Raw genomic sequence first — 23,590 nt, 5'->3', positions numbered from 1 at the left:
GGGTAAGAAGCTACAGATTCGTAAGTACGCTACCCCTGGGCAAGATGGAGGGAGCCATAGCATTCCCAGCAAGGAGGAGGGAAGCTTTTGTTTGCAAGCACCCCCAGCCTCACAGTTTCAATGCAGAGGGCTGTTCCCTGAGAGCGTTGATGTTCTGGCCAACGCCTGTGAGGAGGAAGGTCTGGCCAGTGCTTGTGAAGCCTGAAAGAAGACCCTAGCCCAGTTTCCTGGGGCTGAGGGACTGGCTGAAGTGGCTTTGGAAAGCTCGCCCCCAGCTCGGCTTATGGCTGTTGAGAAGCAACAGTGCCATGGAAAGCAGGAGGGAGGCCAGATCGCCGTGGGCTTTGCTCCCAGAAAGGGAGGGGCTGTTTCCAAGTCTGAAGCCAGTGTAAAGGCATTGACTGTGGATCTGTGTTTTGGCACGTAGCCTGCACCTGGTCTTTTGTTGACGTGCATGGCTGAAGATAAGGCCAAGGACATGACGTGTGATACTGGCCATGAGAATCGCAACAGCTCTACCACAGCCCAGGCGGAAGAGGATGCCTACTGTTGTCGTGCAGTTACCGTGGCAATGAAGGCCAACCCTGGTGGGCTGCGAGTGATGAGTGCCTGTGCAGCGTCTCTTTGCATCGTCGTCGTTCCTCCTGGTGGACTTGTGAGGAACTGCATATCTTTTTCTACAGAGCAGTTTGAAGAACTGACTGTTGGAGGCAAGAAAAGGCTTGACTTTTTGCTAACAGTCAAGGGACAGATCCAAGGGACAGAACTGGCGTTTTCTGTGGCTGTTGACATAACTCTGTATTGTTTGTTTATGTCAAACCTTCTGTCCAATGTTTTTGCTGTTTGTTTTGTGCTTATCACCTGTTCTGATTGCAGGGGCCAGAAGATGCTTCTACGCGTGAAAGGCAGCCAGGACGGGCTGTTTGCTATTAAGAAGTCTCAATCCAGAACAGGGGGAGGTGGCACTGATGGAATGTTTGCTCAGTGCACCAGTGTGCCCGTGCACCACTTATGTTTGTGTCAGTGGTACAAAAGGCTGGCAAGTCGCCACTGGGACAGTGTGCTGAAGCAGCCTGAGTTCTCTGAAGGGTGCAAGTTAAGGGCATGTAACAGCTTTCTTGATTGCAGGGTTTGCAAGGTCGAGGAGTCGACATCCTGCTACCCCGCGTCTGAAAGGGAAACCACGCGTCCCTTTTCCCTGGTTCATGTGGCTGTTTCTGAAGGGATGCCAGAAGCTAACCTGGGGGGAGCGTGTTGTTCTGAGTGTTTGGCTGATGCTTTCTCTCACCACATGTGGTCTGCGTTGCTCAAGGAGGCAACTGAGGCAGCACCACTGGTTGCAGTGGAACAGCAGGTTTCTACTGGAGTAGGCTGTTCCCAGGTCCTCAGTGAGAGGGGGAGTAAGCACAGTGTGACTAACCTGCTTTCTTCACAGGTATGTGGTCTTGCAGAGAGGCAGCAAAGGATGCTGCATGCTGCCACTGAAGACATGCTCTTGGATGCAGAGCTTCCACAAGGGTTCTGGGTGGAACTGGGTGGCAGTGGTCCAGGTGGATCAGCCCCAAGAGGGGGTATCGCTGTGGCTTTAGCACCTGCTGGTGGCTCGGGCCGAGTTCCCGGCCATCACCAGGGTGCAGCGCAGCTAGGGGCAACTCCAAGGCAGCAGCCTGGGAGTGCACCCGCAACTCCTATGTCACGGACTAGGAGGCAGGCCACGCTTGGTGACTCTTTGTGTGGCAACTCTTCTCCAGGAGAGCCTGGCGCAGGTCTCGTCCTGGTGCAAGAGGGGGGTTCTTTGGCAGTGAAGCAGGAGCCCAAAGGCGCGCCAACGTCATCCTTGGGTGGTTCAGTTAGGATGCACAGGCGCAGCAAGTCTGTAGGTGAGGTGCCTGACGTCAAGGACGTGCAGGTGGAGTCCAGTGCAACTGGAGCAGAGGGAGAACCTGACGTGGTATCACAGCGGTCTGCACGATCCACTGAAGGGATTCTGCCCGAAAGGTTCACGACCACTAGCGTGAGTGCTTGTTTGGTTCAGTGTGAACCGGAGAGCCTTGTGAAGGTTCAATGGGTATCTCAAGGTGAGGCCCAGAAATGGCAGGATGCCATGGTAGAGCAGGTAAGCTCAATGAGGTCTTTGAGTGTGTGCACAACCACGACGCTGTCAGAAGGTCGTTGGGTGTGCAGACTCAAGACGGCAGCAACTGGCGAGTTGCAGTGCGAGGCTAGGTCAGTAGCCAGAGGTTTCACTCAGGAGGAGGGGGTCCATTGTTCCGAGGTACTGGACGCACCCTCTCTCAGAAGCGAAACCACGTGCATGCTGTTAGCGGTCGCGACTCAAAGCAGTTTTGAGGCAAGCCACTTTGGTTTGGATGCCTGTTTGGATTCCGACCTGGATGAGGAGAGGTACGAGGTACCTCCGCCAGGGTTCGAGGACAACGGGCCAAATCAGGTGTGGAGTTTGCACGAGGCAATCACTGGCTTGAAGGAGTCAGCCAGAGATTGGTCTTCAGGCGTGCAAGAAGCTTTGAGAAAGCTAGGTGTCAGCCAGAGTTGTGCTGATAGCTGCCTGTTTCTGGCAGGAGTAAGTCCAGAGCAGGAGCTAGTTCTGCAGTCCAGTGCGGACATGCTTTACCTGGCGGAGACCAGGGGGCAGGTGCAACGGTTCGCAGAGGAGCTTGGTCAGTCTTTCCAGCTCAGGAACCTAAGCCCTGTTGGTGTTTACCTAGGTGTGCAGGTAGACAGAGCCGAAGACGGTAGTGTCTTGCTCAATCAGACTGGCAAGGTAGTGCAGTCGTTGAAGAAGTTCAGAGTGTCTGAATGTGCTAGTGTCAGAACACCCATGGAGACGTGTCTAGGTGAGGACAGTCAGACCGGGGAACGCTCTGAGTTCGAGAGCCCCGAGGTGTTTAGGTCAGCTCCTGGGAGGCTGTTGTTTCCTTCATGGTTGAGCAGACCTGACATAGCAGTTGCTGTGGATCTGTTCAGCAAGGTGGCTGCAAATCCCAGCATGCATGCCTGGAATGGCATGGTGAGAGTGCTCCAGAGTTTGCAGGAGACTAAGGAGTTTTGCCCGGAGTTGTCAGCTACCGGTGAGCCCCAGCTCACGCGCTGGTGCGACGGCGGTTGGGCAAATTCCGAGGACAGGAAATCTGTGTCTGAAATGGTTGTACAGTGTGGAGGAGCTCTAGGCGGGCTGAAGTCCCGGTGCCAGAGCCTCATTGCTCGTTCTCGTGCAGAAGCCAGGTACAGTGCGTTGTCAGTGCTTTGCAGGGAACTGGAGTTCTATAGGTGTTTGGTCCAAGAGATCTGCGTTCAGAGTTGCCTGCCCGTGATGGTTTGGGAGGACAACCAACTCTGTTTGTTGGTGGCAGAGTCTGGACAAGTCAAGGCCAGACCCAAACACCTAGACGTTCTCTTTCGAGACGTGTGCGTTCAGACTGGCTTGGAGAAGCTGAAGTACTGTCCTGGTCAGGTGAACCAGAGGGTTGGGTTCACGAAGCCCAGGAACTTCCAACGTCATGGGGAGTTCTGTGAGGGTTTGTGTAGGGTAAGCTGCATGCTTACAACGCCCCTGTGTGCGGGACAAGAGGGGGTGTAGAGGTTTGGAGCTTTTAGAGTTAACAAGCTCAACCAGATTGTCCCACCCACAGGAGGAAGAGCGTCACCGGATGCTCTGTGTACTGTTGTACTTTGTAATGTGATACTTTCTGTTTCTGTAGTCCGGAGAACGGAGAGAAGGGAGAAGCCACCAACATGGCTTGCGACTCTCCCGGAATGTAATGATTTATGCCTTGTAAAATAAAGCTTCTAGATTAGAAAGAAGCCGGACTCTGTTGTCTGTAATATGCTGGCATACACAACCCCGCTGCGTGAGAGAAGATAAGAGAAGATAACTCTGCTGAATAGCACAGGAGACGGCAGCAAGGAGAACGTACAGGAGAGGTACGTGCGCTGAAGGAAGCGTGCCGGGCTCCAAGGTGTACTAAGGTTGGTTTGAAGTGTTTCCAACAATCAAAAACACTTCAATTATCCTCCCTCTCATATTACTAAACCCAATTGTCTTTTACTCTGTAAAAGTAACTGAAGTATAAAGTGTGGGATTTATTTAACTGACAGGGTATTAAATGTTATAGCTATTATCTCCTTCTGCAGTGTAAATTATTGAATTAAACCTTCAGTTAGTTTGGCAATAGTGGCAGATGAATATTACGACAGTACAATGCAGCACACAGTATCTGCCACCAAATCTAGGTCTCCCTTATAAGTCAGATGGCAGTGAACAAAATGCTTGTGCAGTAGATTGGAAAAAGGGTTCATTATTATTTATTTGTCTTGACTGGGAACACAAAACTAATGACATTCCATTGAGAAGAATTCATGTCAGGATTACTATACATCATAAAGACACATCCCCCTAACTTGCTGGTGAAGATTTGTCTCTGTAATTAGATGTCTGCTTCAGCAATACTTTGGTGTCTGAAGGACATGGCCAAGTTCATGACATGAAACAAATCACCTGCACAAAAGAAAAGACTTTATCTTTCGTGCATCTTGCACAATAGTAGTAAAGGACTGTGCAGTCAATGTAGTGATATCATGGAATGGCATTGTAGCTGGAAATATCTCTTTGGGCTTTTTTATACGTGGCCTTACAATATTTTTAAAATAACAACAACAACAAAGCCTATATTATTTCATCTTCCCTCTGCTCCACATGTACAGTATGCATGCATGCTTGTCTGCTGAACAGATAGTCAAAACTTACTTGCAGCCACATATTAAATAATTTCCAGAGTAGTACTAGTGTTAGGGCAGATCCATACCATACATTTAAAACACATCCAAGGCACACTGAAACCACAACCCCCCCTGCAAAGAATCATGGGAACTGTAGTTTGTTAAGAATGTTGAGGATTGCAACTCTGTGAAATGGAAACTGCAGTTGCCAGGATTCTTTGGGGGGTGTTAAGTGCTTTAAATGTGTGCTGGATGTGTTTTAACTATGTGGTGCGAATCTGCACTTTGCTGCAGCAGAAAGCACAAAGATCCTTGTGACTCCTTAAAGGCTAACACATTTATTATGGCATGAGCTTTCAGGAACTCCACTCCACTTCATCAGATGCATGAGGTGTCATCCTGAGTTATGTATACACGGGTCCAGAGGTAACAAAGCTTTCAGGCACAAGGGACACATTAGCCATTTAAGAGCTTGACTTCTTCCTTAGCCTACTCAGGAGAAGGAGGAGGCAAACACTAGCAAGTGAGGAACTCCTAGCAGTATAACAGACCCAGGAGATCACCACACTGCTCTTCTGGTTTGGGATTCTTTTCTTTCTAGAAGATCATGCCCTGACTGAAATGAGACCCAAGTAGGCTGCACCCTCACTGTCTCCTGACTCAAACCCAGCCCTCTTGTTTTCAAGGCACTCTCACAAGGCACTACATACTGTCTATCTGAACCCTCTCTCAGAAACTGCTCCTTTTATTCTCCCTCCCAAAGTGCTGTCTCCACCCCTTTCCGGGTAGCCAATCAGAGAGAGGCTCCATCCCTCTGGTGGAAATCTGCAGCACCGCATCAACAGATTCTGATCTATGACACCTTTTCCTTGAGGATGTGCAAAATTGATATCTTCCTGGATATGAATATCAAACACTTTTGTGAAATTCAAATGTAAGTTTTAGGCTGCAATCCTGTGCATTTTTATCCAAGAGTTAGGCTCAGTGCACATGTCTGGCTAAACACGCACAGGATGCACTTAGATGGGTTATATTAGAGATAGAATTCATAGACATTAACCAATATACTTTCATAAATGTACCATATCAACGCCAGGTGGCCAAGAATGGGGTGTGTGTGCATTTCCTGATCTGAACAACAACAACAACAACAACAACAACAACAACAACAACAACAACAACAACAACAACAACAACAAAAAACCTACAGGCCTCCCATGGGCTTTAATTGAAGGGCAGGCACCTAGGAAAGCAACCAAGTACAGACTGCTGGTGAGATGATTTGTAGAATGAAATACTTGACACAAACACTTCTTGGGCAACTCAAAGGTAAGGTAAAGTCAGTAAATACTCTGACGATGAGAATTTCACCAACATTTTCTCTTCTCCTTTATCATTCTTAATGCTATTTCTTTTCTCAGTAATCGGTGTGGGGGGGGTGGCTGTCTGGGGCAGGGGGTGGGATAGTGTGAGAATTTTTCAGCACAGCACCTAATTTGTTCAGTAATCTTCCACTACTGGGGAAGGAGATGGAAGAGAATTAGCTCTTGAAATTTCACTGCAGTTCATACACATTTATCTCAGACAGCAAAGCTATACTGTCATCTTTACACTCACTTAATTAAAAAAAAAAGGTTCAAGCAGCATTCTCTCCCTTTATTATATTTTATTAGTAAATGTTTACTATATAGCGAGTGTTAAAAAATACAACACAATCAGTTGAACAGATAATTTTCTATGTTTATTCATAATATGGGCAAAAGTTCAAAAGATAACATTGTTGGGGGGGGGGGAGGAACAGAAACAATTCTTGAGAGCGTATCAGGTATTTATTTACGTAACCTGTAGGTCATTGTGGGCAGCTGTAAAAGCTTCCATTTCTGTTATGTTTTTACAAAGCATATCATTATGGAACATGTTAGAAAGCTATTCCTGGTGTTCTGTATCTTCCCTCAATCAGCAAACCACATTATAGGGACTAGCTTGCCTGAACTGCAAACATGCCATTCATTAAGGCCATGTTTTGAAAAATTGTATTGCTTCCTGATATTCCCCATATAATTATGATTACACTTTGCACCTCTGCAATAGCTCCTGTTTGTACCAGGGAGCTATCAGATGATAAAAGGATTATTCTAAGTTACAGTATATTTAAACTATTTTCAAAATGTATGTTTTATTTTGATTTTTACACCACTTTTCCTCCAAGGAGCCCAAGGTGACATACATACCAAGCTTGTAATGTTTTCAATATTAATTCATTGTATTGTATACCATTTTGGTAACTTTTGACTGCAAAAAATGGTTTATAAATGTGCAATTAATAAACGCTCCCATCATCCTTGATCATTGACCGCATTACCTTGGGACTAATTTGAGTCTCACAACATCTGGCCTGCCGGAAATTTCACGCCCCTGATGTTTACCCTAAATTTGGCTAATTCAGGGGCCACCCGCTCCACCTCGGATCCAGTTCCAGTTAGTTCAGGAAGTGGGAGCAATGTTCAGTTAGGGCAAAGCCTAATTAAACATGCACCCCAGATGATCAATCCGTCTGCTCCACAGGATCAGTGCAGGGTAAGGCATCACGCAGGCAGGAAAGTCACACATTGATGGTTGCCAACCTTGTCCTGGGAAGATGCAGCCATCAGTGAGGTAAGTCTCAGGCTTTTTGTGGGGTTTCCTCCTGATGCCTGCCTGATTCCCCATCCAACCTGACCCATAGGGATCCATTGTTGTCTGAGCCCAGCTTGACCATTGCCGAATGAGAGCCAGTGTGGGTGTAGTGGTTAAGAGCGGTAGACTCGTTATCTGGGGAACCGGGTTCGCGTCTCCACTCCTCCACATGCAGCTGCTGGGTGACCTTGGGCTAGTCACACTTCTCTGAAGTCTCTCAGCCCCACTCACCTCACAGAGTGTTTGTTGTGGGGGAGGAAGGGAAAGGAGAATGTTAGCCGCTTTGAGACTCCTTCGGGTAGTGAAAAGCGGGATATCAAATCCAAACTCTTCTTCTTCTTCTTCTTCTTCAGCATACATATTCTTTTTCCAACAGAATTTATTGACATTTTCATAATATAACACAAACCCAACCCCACACCTACAAATACTAAAACAAATACAAATACACATAATGTCAGGATTCTTCTTCTTATCTATATACCTTACAAAAAAAAATTTCTAGTTCTGAATCTTGACGCTTGACTTCCCCTGCCTATACACCTTCGGTTTTAAATCAATATACTTATTTCCTTAACAACTTTTCTCTATAAAAAATTTAACTTTACTTAAAAAGAGAAAACACAATTGTCTTAATCTTTGCATTATAACCTAAATCTTAACCAAATATTCTTATAGCTAAACTTATTTCTTCTATCCTTTATCATGCTGCTTTTAACTTAAAATTCAATATCTCCTTACTTATTTAAAATAAACTTGTAATTAACAGACTTCACACTCCGATTTCGGATACCATGGCAGACCATTCAGATTATACATTTATTACTTCAACCCACTCCCCTTCTGTCCATTGTCTTTTTCTGTCTTTCACCAGAACCGGGTCTCCAATTATCTTCTTCTGGATGTCCACAGATCCAGGCTGCATTCACAGCAAACCTTGCATTGAGCATCTGGGTATTCATCCCCTCCATTCTGGGTTTCTCCGTTTCTTTGTGCCATACTTCTTCTTCTTGTAGAAATCTTAATTCCATGTCCCTTGCCCCCGAGCTGCCACCTCGGAGTCTGGATATTGTAAATTTTCCCGTTCCAGGGCTGCCACCCCCAGAAACCGGCCCCCCTTCCATTCGGAGTTGCCCAGCCATCTCAGACCATCCTTCAAACACCTCTCCCAGCTCTTTGCAAAAGTTTGTTTCCATTGTGTAGAACTTTTGAAAAGCCTCTTCTGTGGAAAATAGGTTCTTTCCATTTACAATTCCACTCAAGACTTGTAGTTTTCGATTAAGCAGTTCCAGTTGAAAGACAGTGAGCATTTCCTCATCCTCCAAATCAGAGTTCGATATCAGCGCGAGCGCAAAGTCCAGCATCTTGGGGGGGAGGGTGGGTATCAAGTTTCAGTTCCTGTCTCTTCCTTCCTTTGTTTCAGTTTTTTCCCATGAAAATCCAAGTCGCCGCCATTTCTCCGATGCCGGAGTATAAAGACCAAAACTTCAAATGGAGATATTTTTTCGCCAGTTAACCCCCGAAGGGAAATCTCAACAGTCTCAGTTCTCAATTTCCAGATACTTTCTGTCAATTAGTGTAGCAGCAGTCACTTAAAGAGTTAATTCCTTTCATCTGCCGAAGGGAGGGAGGCGGGCTGCCTTTCTTCTTTCCCCCAGATCGTTCCAAAGATACAAAGAGTCAATCAATTACTCACCGCCTCTGGGTTCTTTTCACTCACTAACGACAGGTAGAACTTAGACGCTCATCACAGGCTTTGTCGCCGCATTTGCATCCCGGTTGGGGCATGTCCCCTATAGCCCGGCTCCGTCGCCCCTTCACCCCCACTCCCCCTTTACAGGGGGAGCGGGGGAAGGGTTCGGAGCCACAACGGGCACAGCCGGGGAGCCCAGGGAGCGGGACGCTCTTCCCGCTCCCCAACCGGAGCCCCGCTTTGCGGTAGCGGGGCTCCTAACCCCCGGGATGGACTGGGTGCTTCGCAACCGAAGCAACCCACGACCACCCGCAATGGCGTCCGCCGCCGGAAGTCCAGCATACATATTCATACCAGTTAGTCATGTTTATATGAATGCCCAAATATGAGTATATTTAGAATTGCATACTTTTGCTTTTGCTGTATCGTAGACGCCAATAATAGCAATGGAGCAGAAAACCAAAATGAACTGGAACTGATTCCCACAACTGCATACAAAAGAAAAATTTGCAGCCTATGCAAAAAACAAAAAAACAAAAAAGGAATATAAACATAATTAAATCCTCTGACAATTTATGATTATGAAACAAAATGTGATTTTCCATATGCTAGTCTCACTCTGTTAATCTTTATATTTGTTTAAGATGGTTTCATATAACAAACAAATTCTCTACCCTATCTGTGGGCACATTTTTTTTCTTCTTGCGGGGGAGGGGGAGAAGCTCTTTCAGTTTCTCAGGGGTGAGACCCACCCTTAGCGGTGGCAACTGCACAGCTTCTTTCTTTTTTCCTGAGGTTCCTCCCCACTGCCACTCTAAGCAGCAGTAGCACCGACAGTGTTGGCAGCCTGGTAACTGTTTCTCATCCTCCACAATGTCCCAGGCCTGGCATCACTCCAGGGCACTGTGTAGGGAAAATGACAGCTGCCTCTTAAAAAAACAACGACAGTAGGAATGCTCAGAGAAAGTTCTTTTTCTGGCTTGTCAAAGAGAGAGGTGGGACTCGGTGGGAGGGAGTCTTTCAACTTAGCTCTAGTTTCTACACAGGTGTTTTGCTTTGCTTTCTTCTTAAAAAAACAAAACAAAAACGTGTTCTTTAAAATAAATGTTTCATTTGCACAACCCATTCTATATTATACCCTAAGGAAGCTGAGAAGAAACTCTTCTTTGATGACAAGGAAACATGGTTTGTCTGAAGTGCAATTACTATAGTTTAAGCTAACTGCTAATTTGGAGTCTACCACTGTTGAAGAATGGGCAGGTGTCCTCTTTTGTCCATATGCTCCTATATTTTATACACTGTTTGACGTCCATCAGGTTTCCAAATTTGTCCATTAAAAGTCCAGGAACATTATGGAGGCTGTGCTGGCAGCTGTTGTGTGTGTATGTGTCTAAGTGTACTATACAGGCTGTTGCTGTATTTCCAGGACCGCTTAAGTAATTATTGGGTGATTGCGTTAATGAAAAATCATCAGGGAAAGTCTTAAGTGAGCAGACTTTTGAAGGCTCTTCCAAATGATGAACCTTTTGTTGGGTACTCGCTCTGCTATTATTATTATTATTATTATTATTATTACTACTACTACTACTGATTTATTATACCAACACCAACACAGACAACACTCACAAAACAAACTAACAAAAAGATACTGCAACTACAAATGCAAATGTGAAGCAGATGTTACAAATACATCCCTAATTCAGTTCTTATTCATTTCTATTTGACTTCCTTCCCCTCAACACAGGTCCGGTTGTATACTTAGTCAACTGTTTCTTTCACAATTCCTCTTCTCTATTTTGCTCTTTATCTTACATTCTTACACCATAATTTGTTTTCTCGCTCTGCCTTATTCACTGAACTTTTAAGAGGTCCTGTACTTAAGCCGTGCCTGTTCTTAAAGCAAGATGCCATTCTTTAAATGGAGGTTGTCATTGTCTCTCATTTCACAAATTAAAAAGGCAATTTTTCAAAAGGAAAAGGGGGAGGGCGTGAATCCACAACTTAGGGAGCAGGCTGTGCACCCCTTTGTCCCACCCTGCCCCCACAATATTGTTGTTGTTGGCATCTTTCTGTCTCGAGACACAATGAAGTGTGCCTGTGGCTGCAGAGACTTCCTCAGGGTACAAGCCTGGTCAGTGTGTATGGAGGTCTTGGGCTCCCCAGATGACAATACCCCCATCTTAGCCACGCTGATGTAGTCCAAAGGAAAGCGGATCAATACATTTGGCACCAGCTTGGCTGCATGATTTGCCAGAAGGAGGCAATACAGTCCACTGTATTATTACAGACAGGAGGTGTGGTTGAGTGTTCCATTCTATGTTGTTTTCTATTAACTATAGTATTAAATTATAGCAATTATTTCTAAATATGCACCTATACATATAAATTAGTATATGCATTTTATTTTTGGTGATGCACGTGGCCTGTCTACTTTGCTGAAAAACACATGCACACACAAACACACACACACAAATTAGGGGTGTGTGTGTGTGTGTGTGTGTGTGTGTACTGCTACTTTAAAAGCAGAAGGCAGGGAGCAGACTTGGGCTGTTTTGTTACAGGATTGAACTATTGTAGTAGTCTGTGTTTAGACCTCTGGTGAGCTGATAGGAATGTTAAGTGTGATTTTCTGCATCTCCCTGGATTGGAGTTCAGCAGCTGAAGACCCGAAGGGAAAACCAGGCAGCTTCTGGGCTTATCCTGCTCTTGGGCGACAGAGGGAGGGAAGAAAAGTATTTCAGGTGGTTACGCATTTGTTAAAGGCCTACAAATCAATTTCCAGAATCAAGGTTGCAACCTTACTTGATTCAATGTAGACCTAATTCATGCCCATTAGTTAAAGATAAATCAGAAAATGCTTGGGGGTTCTCATTCCAGTTAACGATAGCTTTCTGAGTCTGGTGGGCTAAAAGAGACTTTATGGAAATAGACAGCATTTTTAGAATATATATGATTTACTACATTTTATGGCCTGTTATGTCACTTACAACATGCCATCCTGTTTAGACAAGTTTAATGCTTTATCTTTACAGCCACCAGTTCATCTCAGCCTGTTACTGATCTGACATACTACATGGCGGCAGCTCTCTCTTTTTTCTTAGATAGATTTTTCTTTATTTTATGAGTATAATAAATGTATATATGTTTTGATATTCTCTTGATAATCTCTCCACCCTTGGCCTGCAACAATTATTGCCCTCCCGGATCTAGACCTTCCTCTCATACGCCTAGTCAGAATCCTCTGAGATTATGAGGGAAACTATGATTGTCAGGCATCATTCCACCTTCTAGTTTCAAATAGTAGTGCAAGACCCAGGTCAAACTAAGATTATTCTAGCCAAACAGCTAATGCATGTTATCATTCACAATGATATTCCTTAAGGCTACTCAGCCAGGTGCCACTCAGACATTTTATGAGTCTCCCCCTGCATTTTGTTAAATGCTTCTCAGAAACAAAGGTAGTTAGAATATCTGTGCAGATTTCCACATTTAAAAGAAGATTTTAGCAAAGCAAATGGGTTCTCCGGCATTATCTAATAGAAATCTGTTGTCGCGCATCTGAATATAACTTAATGCTGTCATTAGCACATACCTAATGCCCTGTTTGAAACATGCCTCATACCAAATCAGATCATTAGTCCATCCAGACTAGGGGAGTGTGGCAGGTGAGGTGGCTGGAGCAGGTGCTGCCACTAATGGAAGGGGAGGGGTGCCAGATTATGATGTCACACAGGGCCCCACTGAAATTTGAGACACTAAAGTCCACCACTGTTCCATCTATCTTAGTATTATCTACTGGCAGGATCTTTCTAGGGTTTCAGACAGGTGATGTTCTCAGCCCTACCTGAAGATGCTCAGGATTAAACCTGGGACTTTTTGCCGGCACAGCAGATGCTCTGCTACTGAGCCACATCCCGCAATTGATGTGAATTTTAATCCGCTTTAACATTTTAACTTCTTGTATGTTTTAATGAATTGTAATTTCCCCTGGTTTATGGTGTTATCTTTTTATAAACTGCCTTGATGTTTCTTACCATGAAGTGAGGCACAAATTATATGAAGTAAATAAAAAATAAGGAGCGCAAGGAAAATTTTCAGGGATGACTCACACCCCGGCCAGCACCTCTTTAATCTCCTACCTTCGGGCAGAAGATATAGAAGTGTAGTCAGCCGCACCAACAGTGTGGGGATAGCCAGCAGATGGGATGACCAGTAATCCCGGAGTTCCTGCTCCCACTGCGTCGTGAAAGGGTCTGCTGGCTATGATCTGAAGGTAGTTGTCGTGAGTTCTGAAGGTTGCTGAAGGTTTCCGAAGGTTTTCTGCAGGTATCTGAAGGTTCCGGAGATTCCGGAGGTCTCCGGAGAGAAAGATAGGCTAAGCTAGGTAGCGGCCAAAACTTAGAAGGCCAAATAAAAGCTTTTTAAATAAAATGAAATAAATACTAAGAGACTGCAGTCAATGGTGAAGAAGCTCTCAACTGCTCTGTGCGGCTGGTTTTACTTTCAGTTTCTCTCTGGCTTGTCTCGCACTGATGTTCTCTCTGGCTTGTCTCGTGCGTTCTCCACCCACGCTACAGAGAGCGGAGGCTATTTATTAAGAAATCAAAATCATCACGACATTTACAAGAACCTTATCTCTAAGCTAGTTTCTGGGTGGGAAACTATCTACTGACCGTTACATTGGCTAAATTGGCACACTTCGCCCAAACGCGGAGGGATCCATGCAGCAAACTGCCTGCTGGATCCTTTGCCCTTCCTTCCTAACGCGGAAGGTTACCTTAAAATAAACACAAACAAACAGGTTTGAAACGTATTCCCACACAACAGGTTAAAGAACAGTTTTTATCCGTGGGCTGTTGGGCTATTGAATGGAAAAAGGGGTGCAATTGACTTCTGACAAGCACACAGAGTACGCACAAGACTGAGTGTATGTTGGGGGGGGCTCATTTAATTTCACTGCACACAGGTGGTGTAGTGACAATTAAGGTTTGTTGTTGTTGTTGTTGTTGTTATATCCACCAAATGCATGGAAGGGGGAGCATTGCTATGCTTAAGAGCCTGGCCCAACATTGCCATGCCCAATTGACCCACAGACCCCTGTGCATTGGAAGGAAGCTCTCAAAGAGGCACTTCTGAGTTTGCCCCTTCCAACCCTTCCAGCTACTTGGTGGGGCCAGTGGGACAAATCAATGTCAGCTGGTGAAGTTGCTCCTGACTGTCATGTTTACTGCATACAAGAAGACAACTAAACAGGGTCATAGGCAACATTGCTTCCACCATATCACCCATAAAGGATATTAATCATATCCCACAATCCCAGAACGCGAGCAGTGTGTGCCCACTAGTGCATTAGCATTATGCTTCTTAAATGTTAGTTTCTTATACTACACGACAAACCACTTTTTAAAACTATGGGGCAGGGAATCCAAAGTAGTTTGTCACAGGGCATTATGTCTCTTGTCCAATTTGGGAAAGGCAATCCCGTTGAAGACAACTAAGAAAACTTCTGTTGCCCTTGGATACACACAAAGTGACACTTCCTGCTTGAAGAGGCACATAGATTAGGTAGTTCACAGCAAGGCAGATCCAGGTCTAAGATAGTAAGTTATTGTGGTCCCCACCCCCTCTCTCCATTCAATAGTTAATGAAGTATTTGTTCTTAACTGGCTTCTTCTTTAAGAAGATAATGCAGTAGCTCTATGGATTGTGGACATTGTTAAATAATCAGTCACTACAGAGGGCCACTAGATAAATGAGTTTCAGAAGTATTCTGTTCTGTAGTAGCAAGATTTATACACATGGGCTTAGGTATACCAAATGATTGCTAAATTTAACGAGGATAAGAAATGTAGTATAAAAAACAACAACATTGGCAACTTTATGGCTTGTAGGGGCCTTGAGGAGGGGCATAATCATTCACTTACATAAATGTGACTGTCTGAAAATATGACTGAGCTAAATGCATAAGAATGAGTTCGCTATTAACATGGGTTGTATTTTTTAACTATTACATTATTAAAGAGTACTTTTTCATTTCTAATTAATGATTTATGTGTATGTAGAAGTAAAAATGAAAACACCTTCAATTGGAAGTAAACTCTGTTTGAAGGAACAGAAGGAATGAAAATTCAAAGTTTTTCATAAAACATTCATAAAATTCACACATATTTTTTTTGACACTTCCGTTGCAAAAAAAAAAGGTAAATTAACTTTTCATAATCTACATCCTCAAATGCGAAACTTTCAATCACTAAAATTTCTGAACTCATTAAATGCTCTGGAGATATGGTAGAACGTAAGTAATTTTGGGCTTTTTAAAAGTGTGTTGAATGATCTTTCACTGATATACGTATTCATTTGATATAAGTAATGTTAAAAAAAGAAAAGACTTGCCACCGTATTTGGAAATGGAGCACTCAAGCCTCCAACTACGAGCTTGTTAAGTACAGTGGGGGACTAAGGCATAATGCCATTAGGATGGAGCAGGTCTGTGTGTTCAACCAGCATTAAAGCCCTCTGCCAGACTTAGACCAGCTCAGCCCGAAGTAGCCCTGCTCATCCATAGAGTATGAATCTGGTGTCCTTTCCATTGGCATAACTTAAGCCCTCCTCCCATACTTAGGATTACTCCTTTGGTCATACCCATTTCCTCAACCCTTACCTGTTTCACAATTATGAACAACAGGTGTTTCAACATCTGCTTTCTGTAATGTGGTGAAAGCAGAGGACTCTCTCTCTTTTCCTTCCCCATTTTTGCAGAGCAATAACAGTTCACATGTCAAGATGAATTTACCTAATTTACAATTTCCAAAATGATATGTGAACTGACACACAGGAATCTTTTGAAATTCACACCCCTCCAAATTTTGCAGTGCTGTTCTCTGGCCAAGCAATATGCACAAAAATGCAAATACTGGGCCAAAGTGTGTGTAAAAGGCATATATTAGTGGGAAATGTCATATATTAGAGAAAATATAAATATATGGGGAAATGTGCTTTGCAAAAATGTGTATTTTAGGCAAACTTGCATACAAAAAGCGTATTAGAAGAAAATGACACAAAAATGCTGATTCATTTTCATGCACACTTTAAAAAAAACAACTTTGCAAAGTGATACAGAAATGTGGAGAATGAAACCTAAGAAAGGAAAGGGAAAATGAGAAACCGAGAGAAGCCAAAGGTGGACAGATTAAGTGGCAAGTCCTAGTTATTGCTGCAAGTCTTCCCATGGGGTAAATTGGGGGTGGAGAATATGGTTCTCAAAAAAACTTTGAGAAATGAGGAAGTCTGGGTCTTTAGAATTTGTAAATAGGTGAGCACAATTGATTTTACTCCTGAATAAGCATACAATAAACACAACTGCAAGGAATTAGATTTTGACTAAGCTTTAGGAGAAGCATTTCAGCAGTGGAACTGACTGCCTAAGTATGTGGTGGGCTTTGCTTCACTAGTGGTATTTAAGCAGAGGCTGGATTGTTATCTCTCAGGGATGCTGCAACCTGCTCTATGGATTATTCATTGAGCTTCCAAAGCCCCTTTGAAATCTACAGCTATGTGCCTATGGTCAGACTGTAGTCTTGGGCATACATTCTTAGGAGTAAATCCTATGTAATTAGTAAGTTCTACTTTAAATATAGAGAGAGTTAAGTTGCAAATTCCACGAACCCAGGAAAACAACAACAACAGGTTGCTTGGTTTTTTGAACGTTTTAAATTATAGTATGGATTACAGAATTCAAAATATGCATGCAGGAAACAAAATTGGATGCTTGCTAACATGGGATTTTAAGGTCATGACAATCTACGCTGGCATAATTGCCTGATTGGCTGGTTCTATCAATCTCATTTTGACAGAGCGAGCCCCTTGCCTTGCTTTTCAGGACTTGCTCAAGGATCTTTCTGCTCGAGCAAGATACGGGCAAGGTGGAGGTAAGAGCCATCTGTACGAAGCAGGGATACAAACAAGGGCCTTTCCTCACTTTCATTATGTAAATAAGCCCCACAAATCTTCAAGAAATGAGGTGTTATTATCAATCAGACATGAAATGTTTGCTGCTGTGCGGGATGAGGAAATTGCTGGCAGACTATCTAGGATAGGCTAGAGGCAATTTCCCCCTGTAAGATTTTGAAATAAAGGGCATTGAGTGCCATATATTTATAAAACCTTGGTTATGAAAGCAGGGAGGTGATGGCTGGGTATTAAGGGCACATGAATGTTGGATATTTGAATCGTGTTCAGACTTGCACTGCTTGCCTGCCTGGACTTCTGCTCAGCTGTAAAGAGAACCTGTTCATACAGCAGGGATTGGGCACTTTTGGCTCTCCGGATTATGTTGGACCATCTTGCCAACCATTGACCATGCTGGCTGGGGCTGATGGCAGCTGGGGTCCAATAATACCGGGGGTGGGGGTGGGCACAGATTTCTCATACTATCCATATAGGATATGTAAATCTATCCCCATTCTTCCCCAAGCATACCATCCTGTTCATGCTTTTTTGTGGCATGTTGAAAGACACTAGAGCATGGGTAGAGATCTTTTTTTTTCTTTTTTTCATCCAGAGGGCCACATTCCCTTTTGGGCAACTTTCCAGGGGTCGCATAGCAGTGGTGGGTAGGTTCAGAGGAAAAGCGGGTGGAGCAATTAATATAAGTTTTACTCCTCTCTCTGTTTCATCCAGGGAAGGAAAAAGCATTATGAGAACTCAAGGACATTTCAACCAGGCAAAAACTCAAGGAGGGTGCAACACAAAGTCAGTAGGGGTATGTGACATGGGGAAAATTCTAAGGACCAAACAGAGTGGTTTGGAGGGTCACATTCAAACCAGTTTAAGGTTTCCCACCCCTAGTCTAGGGAACAGAGTGTGGGAGAATTCAAATGCTTTCTCAGCTGTGCACCTCACCAAATCCATGGTTTTGAAGCTAGTTATTATCTTTCAACCAGAAATGTGCAGTCACTGAATTTAGAAGCTTGGGTGTTTTTTTTTATCTTGATATTGGTCATTGACTGTCATAAAACAACTTGTATTTGATCTTTCAGAACTAACATCTCACAGGGCTGTTGTGATAATAAAATGAGGCAATTGCTTGCATGCTGTTGAAGATTCATTTCTTATTGTCCCACCCCAATGTGTGCATCAAAAACAATGAGGGGAGACTTTCTGCCGAAAGTATTTCCTTGGTAAAAAGTGGCCAATGGAACTCAAAGGTGTAACACAGAAGCCACATTAATTAGGCTTTAACTGGAAAAATAATATTAATTTTCAATTGTTGCTTCATCTCACAGATGAAGAAACTTCGCATGGACCTATTTTTATTCAAGAGCCATTTGATGTCATTTACTCAGTGAGTTCTGAAGATCCAGAAGTGATTTTGAACTGTACAGCTAAAGGACATCCTTTGCCAATCTACAGGTAAGGTTTTCGTTTTCGTTTTGCAACTGTTACCATTTTGAATGGCTTTGAGAAGAGGTTAATGGAATATCACTCCACTCTACAATTTTTCAAATGAAGACTCAGCAGCAAAAATGTAAGAAATGAACATTGATGTGGTGACAGACAAAAAAGAAAGAAGGTTGAACCACTTAGTTTTAATCACAATAGGCGTTTGTGATGGGAACAAGGAATTGCTGTCATAAATTCTGCATGTAAAAACTCTCTATGCATCATCCCCATTCCTTCTCTCTCATCTCTTACTCTTTAGCTTCATTTCTCTCTCTGTAGAAAAGCATAATTTGATATGTTCATTTAACAGTAGTGAAGTGATAATGACAAGGCCCATTTACAACATTAAGCTAAATTTTCAAAAGTTGTTTAAAATTCCATTTTGGTGTTCCACAAAATAACAAAAGCTTATTTTAAAACTTAAGTACAGGCATAATTGGCTATGAGTCAAATAAGTCAAGATGTGAAATACAGGGTTTGTGGGATGTGGCTTCAGGGTTCCCCCCTCCCCCAGCAATGCATGGTGGGGTGGGGGGGAGAACACCTTCATTAAAAAAATGGAGCAAAAGGTTTGGACTATCTTTTCAAAATCAAGTGCCAAGCCCCCGGCCCAAACCCATAACCTGGTTAGAAAACAACTCCAAAAAGAAATGCAGCAGATCTCAGGGACCAGGAGTCTGAAGGGGAAGAGAACACAAACCCAGGTCCAGATGAATTGCCACAAAATGAACCTGCAGAGCCACTGCCCCACCTGCTGGGCTCAAGGATGTGGCACTGCTTTTTCTGACTCCCAACACTCCACTGCAGAAGACCCAGGTAGATCTGAGCCTGCCCCACTGAAGATTACCAGAAAAGGCTGGGCCTCCTCCTGTTCCTTTCAGCTTCAGAACTCTGTGTTCCTAGAGCACTGCCTGAATCCTGCCTGGCATTGATTGGGGGAGCAGGGCAGCAGGGGCACCAGCCCTACAGGGCTCCTTCAGAGTCCCAAATCCGCTGTCTTTACTCCAGGGGAAAGCTGGCGAATGCCTTATTCCCTTAGCAAGGGAGCCTGGAACTTTTCTAACCATTAGGACCCCTGCCAAAAGCCAGAGAATATTAACTAAGTTAAGTTGCCCCACCACCTCAAAGCACTTTCTCAAAGCTATGTGGTTTCCACACACCAAGCTTTACCCAACTATTCAATCCCTCCCTACTGCCTCACATGCTGCCATTATTTGTTTGTTAGTTAGTTTGTTTGTTTATTATGCCTGGCTATCTGAATTGGTTGCCCCAGCCACTCTAGGCGGCTTCCAACCAATTAAACCGTCAAACAATAAAAACTTCCTATACAGGGCTGCTTTCAGATGTCTTCTAAAGATTAGCTGGTTGTTTATTTCCTTGACTTCTGATGGGAGGGAGTTCCACAGGGTGGGCATGACTACTGAGAAAGCCCTTTGCCATTGCTTGTGACATTGAGGCAAAGAGAAAGATGAAGATTCCCTCTGGAACAATCACTGCTGCTTACTTTTTCTCTCAGCCTGTCTGCCACACTGTATGCTGAAGAAGCTTAGGTATCCATCAGCTTCACCCATCACTACCTGATTCCACCTCCGACTCAGCTGTGCTCATTTCCATCTGGTGCAGGGGCTTAGCATTGCAGCAGTTGGGTCTGACCATCACCAACCCCTGACACCGTACTTTTAAACTTTGGATAGGAAGGCCAAAACCCCCTAATGCTACTAGGTTAACATACATGCAGTAGATTCGCTCAGAATATGCAGAAAGCGTTGTATTGGGAATTTCCACCCCACTGTGTTTTTGCAGAGTGAGGATGAAAGTTTGTTTTCTGTGGTGATACTATACATTTAAGGAAAGCCTATTGACTGCGGCAATAATTTTTTTGCAACTTCATTTCAAAAGCCCATAATGCTTAACGACCTTACCACAAAAAAATATGGCACCGAAGTGAGCACAGAGAGAATAAGTAAAAATGAATCATTAAATCCTGCAATGTAAAAACAAACTACAGAATAAAAGGGCTGACTGGAATGAAAACAAAACAGAAGACAAACTATAAGCATAAAGTACTGTATATATTATTACATATGAGAACTCTGCAAAAAAAAATGTTCTCAGTCAAACTTGGCCTTTATGGTTCCAATCCGCATCCTGTTAGGTTAATAGATTGCTGTTTCACTACATACCAAAGACAATTAGAGGTCAACTTAGCTGGCTGAAGTCTTTTTTTCTATTGTACAAATGAGATTTGGGTGCAGAGAGCATTTTGAAGGGAAGAAAAGGGTGCTACAATTTTCAAAGAACTCCCCCACTCCCACCCCGGCCACAAGTTTTGCTGTATGCAAAAACAACAAATTTCCTTCCACTTTGGGTGTATGAATCTACATGTCCACACCACCCATGAATTGGAGAAATTATTATTGTGGTGAATTTCTTCTGTGCCACAAAACAAAAGGGCAAAAAGCAGGGATCACATAGTTGAGGTATTCAGCCTGAAGTGCAACTGGCATGCTTACTCAAGCAGATGTTTCAGGGATATTGACTTAATGTATGACTCCTTTTCTGGCAGTACTCTCCTGCTGTATTGGGGTTTATTTTGGCACGTTTTAAAATTGTTTTAATGATTTGGGTTTAATTGTGTTGTACTGACCCTTGCAACCGACACATAAATAAAGTTCCCCTTCTTCTCAGTCTGGACCTGTTTCACATTGGGATTCAAAATGGCCGTGTATACGCCATACATATAAATCACATGACTCCCCTCCCCCTCCAGCAACCAAGAATCCTGGGAACTGTTAAGCATGCTGGGAGCTTGGCACTGTGCAGGGTGAACTATTATTTCCAGGTATCTTTTGGGAATTCATGTACTTTAAACATAGAGTGTGTGCTTAGCCTAAGTCTCCTCAACCACCTCAAGCCAGCCAGCCTTTCTTCCTTGTCCTGCCACCCCATTTCCTCAGCCCCCAACTCATCTGATGGTGGAGTGGGGCAGTAGTCATGATGGCAAGGTGCATGGTGCAGATCCAGGCACCCTGTAAAATTATTTTGTAACCATTATTATTATCAAGTAGTGCCATGGGCACACTCCTGTTTGCAGCTTTCTAGGTGTAAATGAATTAAAGAAGCCTTGCATGAAGGCATCCAGAGAGACTTTTTTTTACTGCCCTTGGCCACTGTTGCTCTGCCACCCTCAGGTAACTGTGTAAGGAAAAGGTATTAGGAAAGGGTTTGGGGCAGGGAAGGAGGACCTATGGCCCTCCAGAGTTTGCTGGACTACATCTCCCATCATCCCTGACCAGTGCCCAAGTTAGCTAAGGGTTGATATGATTGTGAATCCAGCAACAATCTGGAGGGTCACAGGTCCCCCAATTCTGATTTAAGGGTTCACTGGGAATTGGGGAAACACAATGGAGGTGATAGATGGGTGTTTTGATTCCTTCATGCACCTGGTAACATTATCAGAAATGGGGCAGGGTTTCAAAATTTGATATTTGGCTAAAGAGAATCTGTCTATTTCCAGTTTTTTTTTTTTTTTTTTGAGAAAACACCCTGCTCCCAAGTCCAATTCTGAATCTAGTAGAAGGCAACTCATCTCACCCATCACTAAAAATAAGAAAATTTTTGTGAGCAAACTGCATAAACTACAATTTATTCTTCAATACCAACCATCCATTCAGTTTAACAAGCTGAGCATCTCTCATCAGAGTTATTTTAAAGCTATTTCAATTTTGTGCTATGAAATGCTGCACTGAGTAAGGCAGTTGCCTGGTAAGATCTTAGGATCTTGTTATTGGTACCCATCCTCTGTTACTGTATGTTTTCACCTGTTTTAAACTTTGGATTGCAAGCTTCTCTGAGCAAGGATGTGTCTTCTTGTACTATGTAGAGCACCATGCACAGTATTGGTGATATATACATTTTATATTCCATATATAAACTTCAGGGGAAAGTCTGCCATTTTGTGGCAAAACTGGCGATAGCCATGCACAAGACAGAGGAACTGGCATCCTCAAAAAGAAAACCCTAATGCAAGGAATTTCCTCCTTTACTGCTACCTCACCAGTCCCAATATAAGATGTTGGGGGCTGAACTTTGCACCTTCAGCATGCAAAGCAGATATGAGACATATGGAGATGAAAAGGGTACAGAAATAGCCATCTCATTGTATCAATAGGTCATTTCCAGGTTTGCACTGAGAAGTTATTTTAAATTTCTCCTGGAATAGAAATGTGAGGACTTGTATAGATATAGAAATCAATAGAAAAATCCAAGACTTTAATGTAGCTGAGTACTCTACAACTACCCACAATAAACAAAAAAACCAAGAGGTAACAGCAGTGCTTCCCTCCCCCCTCAAAGATTGTTTAGGGGTACTCTCATTTCCCTACTCATATTGAAATACTGCCCCTCAATGAGACCAAACTTTGATTCACAAAATGATTTTTATGTGTCCCCCCGCGTCCCCCCAGAAAAAAAGTACTGGGTAACAGCAAATCAAGGAATTCTTGTTCTTTCATAGTCAGTTCTTGTTTAGTGTGAAACATTTCAGAACACACACAGACATACACACACACAAACCCACCACCAAACATATTGGCACAAATTTCACAACAATTAAGTTTATTCTCCACATTATGCTTTGGTATCGCCTATGGTTCTGAGTGAGAGCCCTGCTTTGTAGCTCACACTGAATACTGCAGGTCAGTCTCTGAGTGGTTTATAACAACCCTGCAAAACTACAACAGTGCAATTTTATGTTTTGCTTTTACCCCACACCCCAATTGCCAGTTGGGCTGAGAGAGCAATATACAACAACCTGGCAGTGCAGTTCACCCTTATATACTTACTGCAGGTTGAATAACTGTGCTGAGAGTGAGCAGCTTACAGCTGCCCAGCAATATCAGGCAGTCAGCTGTGTGCAGAAGCCTCATACTCCATGAACTTGAATGCTTTCTGGTTACACCTTTAAAAGTTCAAAAAGTAAAAAATAAATTAGGCCGATGAAGTAAGACCCAAGTTAGAGGAGGAACGCCTATCTTTGCTATT

General features: G+C 43.5%; 1 protein-coding gene across 3 annotated transcripts in view; it reads left to right on the top strand.

Annotated features, from left to right (window-relative positions):
* CNTN6 (contactin 6) overlaps positions 1 to 23,590 on the top strand; it is a 158,180-nt gene that overhangs the window by 23,207 nt on the left and 111,383 nt on the right. For 2 of the 3 annotated variants that reach the window (XM_033141196.1, XM_033141197.1), the window contains exon 2: positions 18,391 to 18,517. In XM_033141196.1, the coding sequence (XP_032997087.1) occupies positions 18,391 to 18,517 (127 nt within the window). Of the gene's footprint in view, positions 1 to 18,390; positions 18,518 to 23,590 lie in introns of those variants that run through there. The other variant, XM_033141198.1, reaches the window with a different exon arrangement.

Source organism: Lacerta agilis, chromosome 2, assembly GCF_009819535.1.
Source record: "Lacerta agilis isolate rLacAgi1 chromosome 2, rLacAgi1.pri, whole genome shotgun sequence".
Classification (NCBI taxonomy): Eukaryota; Metazoa; Chordata; class Lepidosauria; order Squamata; family Lacertidae; genus Lacerta; species Lacerta agilis.
The sequence above is the reverse complement of the archived record's forward strand: the minus strand, read 5'-3'. Positions and strand labels throughout refer to the sequence as shown.